This window comes from Salvia splendens, chromosome 12, assembly GCF_004379255.2.
Source record: "Salvia splendens isolate huo1 chromosome 12, SspV2, whole genome shotgun sequence".
NCBI lineage: Eukaryota > Viridiplantae > Streptophyta > Magnoliopsida > Lamiales > Lamiaceae > Salvia > Salvia splendens.
Window position 1 is genome coordinate 20,756,054 of NC_056043.1, and position 5,855 is coordinate 20,761,908.

The window sequence follows — 5,855 nt, forward strand, 5'->3', positions numbered from 1 at the left end:
ACTTGCCGGTCCGGTTTTAAAACATTGTACGGACCCCACATTTCACTAACGCTACTTCTCTCTTACTTTTTCCCTTATCTCTTGCTTTACCAATTCCACATTAAAACCTATGTAATTCACAATGTGTCCTATTTTTCGTAGACGGAGGGAGTATAATAGAATGTGCGTGTAAAAAGTTGGTGGAAAGTGGGGTCCATTTACCAAAAATAGAAAAAAAAAGCAAAGTGGACAACTTTTCACGGACGGACTAAAATGGAAAAACTGGACAACATTTCACAGACGAAGGGAGTATCAATTTTGCAAAACGAGTGTAAAAAAAGATATTACTCAACTGCCTTTGGACGGATGAAGTACTAAACTTTGCTTCGCATTTTATCTTCGGCTAAAATGTTAAAGCTTTGATATTCGCGGGATCCCAACGTCAGCCTTATATTGGGTTCGAAATTTCGATACTTTGTTTTTCATTTTTAAGGTTTGACATATATTTTGAGCAAGACAACATTCTTTCTTAGCTCAATGATCTAGAATTGTGCTGACATTTTAACAGCTCTAGCAGATATAAATAAAAAAACTTATGGCAATCATAAATTATACACATATTTAATGATCCAAACTGCATTCTATTATTTGTTTGATGACAACAACTATATTTGTTTGAGTTTTGATCCAATAATATAATTTTATAAGTCGGATATCAAGAATGAAACCAACTACCATGAAAAATCCTTGTCTCCACTCTATCAAAATCACCAAACAATAGAGTCTCCAAACTCAACATACGAAAACAAATAAGCTCCAGAATAGATGAATTAAGAGAGCAAGGTGAGAAAAGCATAACAACATAACAACAAAAGCAACCACTCTTTAATCTGAACTACCAAGTCCAACCCTGAAAAAGTCCATGAATTCATAACCTCCAACACTAGCAGAATTTGCATCAGAGGTCATGGAATTGTCATAGCTTGGGCGAGGACCAAAGCTGCTCGGGATGACCGTCCCAACCTGGGTAAGATATCCACCCATGCCATACACAGACGAGGAGCTGCTAATCAAGCCAGGCATCACACCCACCATGGGAGCCGATCCATGATAGTTTGTTCCTAGGCTGGTAACACCAGAAAAATGAGAATCAACCATTGAAATGCTCGGGTTTTGAAACAAACCTCTAGATTCATTGTCCAGAGGGACATGGGGATCATTTCTGGGAGGGAAAGGAGCAGATTTCCGAGTCCCTGCCAGTATATGGTACTGGTTCTTCACTTGGTTATCTGTTCGACCAGGGAAGTAATGGACGATGACAGCCCACTTGTTTCCTAATTTTCTGTGAAGCACAAGCAGCCTTTGCTTCTCTTCTACGCTGAACGGTTTCTTATCAACCCCTGGGTGTAATTGGTTGAGCCACCTTATCCTACAGCTCTTACCTATGAAGAAACCAGATTTACCATTAGGAAAGTGAAAGAGACTGACATGCATAATACAGAAAGGTCTATGATAAAGTCTCGCACACAAGGGAACTATACCTGATCTCCCTGGGATATGAGTTGCAATTTGATCCCACTTCCCCGGACCATGCATCTGGACAAGGGAAGTTAAGAGGTCGTCTTCCTCCTGTGTCCAGTGCCATCTTCTGCAAGTCTTTCTGCTCAAGCTTGCTCCGCGACTGGTTCTCAAGGTTGCCATTGCAGAAATATAGAGCCTCTTACAAGGTGATTAGTTATGTCTGTGGCGTCTGAAGTGAAGTTCAAATCATAATTTATAGGGGAAAAAGGTAAGAGAAATGCATCGATTCATAGCTGGAGAGAAGTAAAGTTCTGAAACTGATTTTGTCACTTTGGACGAATTACATAAATAACACACCTACTATTCATTGAATCAGGTCTCATTGTCAACGCTTGTAACGGACGCTCGAGTATTCTATCATCGTAAATGACTCAACTCTGTGCGTCAAGACAATTAATGAGTTTCTGACTTTCTGTACTTAAAGCGCTCACTAATGTTATCTCTAGACGCGCCAAAGGAATCATCTCCGATATATAATGCAAAGAAATGCATTGGTTGCAAACTTTAATGCTACTTTAACGCTGTATAGCTTTATTTATTTCAAAAATCACTAGGAATAAATCTATGTGAACCATAAACATATTGAAGCACCCTCGATTCTATTATCTCACGGGATAACTGAACACAATGAAATAAAAGGAACATAAGCTGTGAGATTTTAAAAACACTGTGCAAGCAAACCTCCTTGTTGGTGCATATCAGTTTCAAAATGTTATTTATTGCTGCACCAACAAAATAAAGCAAATATCAGAGATAAAAAGTTGGTCAGATGAACACTTTATATTGCAGGCTTGGATTGCTTGTCCGTTTCGCAACAATATATTAAACAACCCAGGAGAGTTAATACTGCACAATCTGGCAAGTAAATGCGAACTGCCTATTTTTTAAAAGAGGTAGTAACATTTATCACAGCCTTCTCACGGAATGATAGACAGGAGCATGAAGAAAATTTGGTCATCCATTATTGCAAGAAATTTAAAGTAAAATGAAAAATGCGACCAACTTCTAAGAGATATCCTGAAACAATGTGATATATTACATCATTCATTGCCTTAAAATAGTTTAAATTGTGAGAAGTGCCTAAACATTCTACTGTTGAGTTTTCTGAGAATACGCTAGCAACAAGCTCCATAAATAAATAACTATATGAAGAATTTTGTTACAAGCTACGGTCATAAACTAGACTTTAAACCTTGAAACTTCTTTTTATTTTCTTTCCAGTACCTTACAGCCTTCTCATGGATCTATAGACACGAGCATGAAGAAATTTTGGTTGCAAGCCATTTAAAGTACAATGAGAACTGCCACCATCTTTTAAGAGAAATCCTGAAACAGTGTGATGCATTAAATCATTCATTGCCTTTACCATTTAAATTGCCACCATCTTTTTAGTAACCTACTTTACATATCATTATGTATTCAATGAACTAAACATCCTACTACTAAGTTTCCTGATAATACACTAGCAACAAACTCCATAAATAAATAACCATATGCAGAAATTTGATACAAGCTATGGTCATAAACTGGAGTTTAAAGCTGAAACTTCTTTTACTTTTTCTTTCTTTACTTCTATTTTTATTTTTAATTTTTATATTTTATTTTCAACACCTACAGGTGTAACTTATCTACTAATTTTCCAGTAACTTACAGGTGTTCCCATTAGCAAACAATATCTGCAGCCCTGTGCATCCTTTCAACCACTTGGAGGTTGCAGACATGTTCTTGAAAGGAACTTATTTGATAAAAAAAATGTTTCAATTGCTCCGCAAGTACCATAGCTGTTCCTTTAGATACTTGACCTGTAACATCATTTTCCATATAGAAATTCATTAATAAACAGAAAGAATTTCTGCAAATAAGTAAATGGTCAGGACTAAAACTTGATGCATGTAACTCAGTTGTGAGGTATATGTCACTCCCTTATTTTCCTGTCAATTTCATTGTTACCAGTGCACTTTTGCAGATCTCGCGGATAGGAAAAAATAAAGGAAAAAGGATTAGAGAGCCTGATTGTTCCATCCGGGAAATTTTTGTACTGTGGACAGGAATAAGATACATATCTATTTATATTTATGTAATTGTCAATCCTGGGGTGTCATCAGAAAGATACTTGGTTTAATAAACATAAACCAAGTAACTGCTTTCTTTTATGTCAGAATATATCACGTAAAACATGCAATTTGCGAGTGTGCAGGCGAAATAATCAGCACTCTCACTGAAATTCATAATTATTGGAGCATAAAAAGAGAGGACTCACTTAGTGAACATTCTTTAGTTCAGTACCAGGCTACCAGCTTCACTCCATCCATTCTTTCACCATTGAAATAATGGTGGAAACCTCCTTATCATAAGTACTGGTAGGGCCCCTTGCAATTTGTTCCAGAAAACTAACTTGTTTAATTGTTACCAATTGATCTTTGGATTTTACAAATGGCTGCTGCATCTTTACATTCATGTAGGAATGCTGAATAGGGGAGACCAAGCGTCGCTTGTCTAAATAATGTGACCATTAGCCTTTTGCTTGGAGAGATCAATTCAACCGTTTCTGCTGGAAGGTGGATGACAAAAGATCAAGATTGTGCTTCTGCATAGCAACTGGAAATTTCGTCCTGCACATGCGGGCAGCCTAAATTTTATTTGATCCATCTTGAACTAATGACTCTACAGTTTTAATATCAAGAAATATGCACAGAGGTCAGAGAGTCATCAAATGCTTGTCGATTTTAAAGCAGTGCTTCTTAACATAATCCAGCTCCATAGCCCTGCTACTAGACGTTGATGCCACTACCCATTTAGGTTCAAGAAGTCGCAAGGCCCAATCCAATTCTTCTCTGGATGAGTGTATTCAGTAACAGATGTACCAAATTCTTCTCTGGATGAGTGTATTCAGTCGCAAGGCCCAATCCAATTCTTCTTTTCTTTTACATCTTCGAAAAATCCTCATTACAAGCATACCATGTGAAGAAGTACATATAATAAGATGTCCGTGCTGAAAATTGGCACAAGCCTCAGCAATCTTCGCTCCAGCTCTTTCAAATAGTTTGGGGAAGCCATCAAATAGTAGGAACCGTGAAGATGGATCTTCTGATATGATCTCAGGGGCTATAAGTTTAAGCAAAGATTTTGGCTTTATCCACATATATCTTCTCACCAAATGTTTGCGACACCTTGACAAGTATTTCTTCTTGACCTCATGCCAAATACACCACATTGGCATCAGGGGGGGGTGGGGGTTCCATATACAGTTAATAACCTGGTTTGCAAATGTTTATATTCACACATAAAAGAGAAGTCAGTATACCTACTGAATTAAGTATTTCAAAGGGATAGGGGGCTTATACAAGAATTGTAATCTTAAACTTGAAAAATTCTCTATCCAATTATACATACCTTCTGTATAGAGATTTGGCTATAAAACTTGATCATTAGTACTTTACAGTGATCATCATATGTCTATCATTTTACTCACTACTTTTCATTTTAAGTTAGTTTACCCAAATCTGAAGTTTGTATACAAATATGGAAAATTCTGAACACAAGAAATGCAAACATATAAGAAAAAGAAAAAGAGCAATACAGACCCGGTCAATAATTGGCATCAAATGCAGTGACAACAAAATCACCATCTGGATCCTCAATCACCAAAGACTGCCCGACCTCAATACCAAGGACGATCAGAAAATTCAATTTCTGGAAATAATAGGCGGATAATAGTTGTGGTGAGGAGCGTGAAAATTTGCCCAAACAAACGGATTACTCAATCGATTAGACGGTTAATCGAAAATGAATTTGGGTGTTAAGAGCTCCAAACCTTGAAATCAAAGTTCAATAGGAGTATGTGATAAAGCAGAGGGATAGAAATGGAAGAAGATGGAATATAGCAGGGGAAGGTGGAGTCGATGGCTGGGAGATGCCGGAGAGACGGTGGCGATGGAGAGAGGGCTACATTTTGTGCGAGTGTGTATTTAAATTTTCAGTTATTTATACTTCAAAAATATATAGTAATTCAAAAATTTAAATAAAAAAGTGTATAAAATTTATGGGTGAACAAAAATACTCGGGTTCGATGATACAGGTCGTATTTATCTGATTATCTTCGTATATTTATTATTTTATTTTTCTAGAGGTTTATCTTTAGTATTATCTCCGTTCTCGTAAAAACTTACTTTCCTTTTTAGTTTGTCTCACCAATGATGATCCGATTTTATTCATTCTATCTTACTTTATTCTCTGTATCTAACACACAAAGTAAAACTGCATAAAATCTCGTGTCACCCATATTGGAAATTATT

The 5,855-nt window shown here is 36.7% G+C and overlaps 1 protein-coding gene across 9 annotated transcripts; it reads right to left on the minus strand.

Annotated features, from left to right (window-relative positions):
* Positions 1–711: 711 nt before the first annotated feature.
* On the minus strand, positions 712–5,516 carry LOC121759061 (transcription factor MYB56-like). 9 transcript variants are annotated; one of them, XM_042154557.1, is made up of 7 exons: positions 5,145–5,511; positions 3,821–4,816; positions 3,212–3,362; positions 2,785–2,886; positions 1,858–1,937; positions 1,521–1,729; positions 712–1,421 (listed from the first exon to the last, which is right to left on the minus strand). In XM_042154557.1, the coding sequence occupies exons 6-7, from the start codon at positions 1,678–1,680 to the stop codon at positions 865–867; spliced, it is 717 nt and encodes a 238-aa protein (XP_042010491.1). In that variant the 5' UTR covers positions 1,681–1,729; positions 1,858–1,937; positions 2,785–2,886; positions 3,212–3,362; positions 3,821–4,816; positions 5,145–5,511; the 3' UTR covers positions 712–864. The 9 variants fall into 9 exon arrangements, with proteins under 9 accessions (XP_042010491.1, XP_042010489.1, XP_042010493.1 ...); XM_042154555.1 differs by having other exon boundaries at positions 1,521–2,886; positions 5,145–5,253; positions 5,375–5,516; XM_042154559.1 differs by lacking the exon at positions 2,785–2,886.
* Positions 5,517–5,855: the final 339 nt, after the last annotated feature.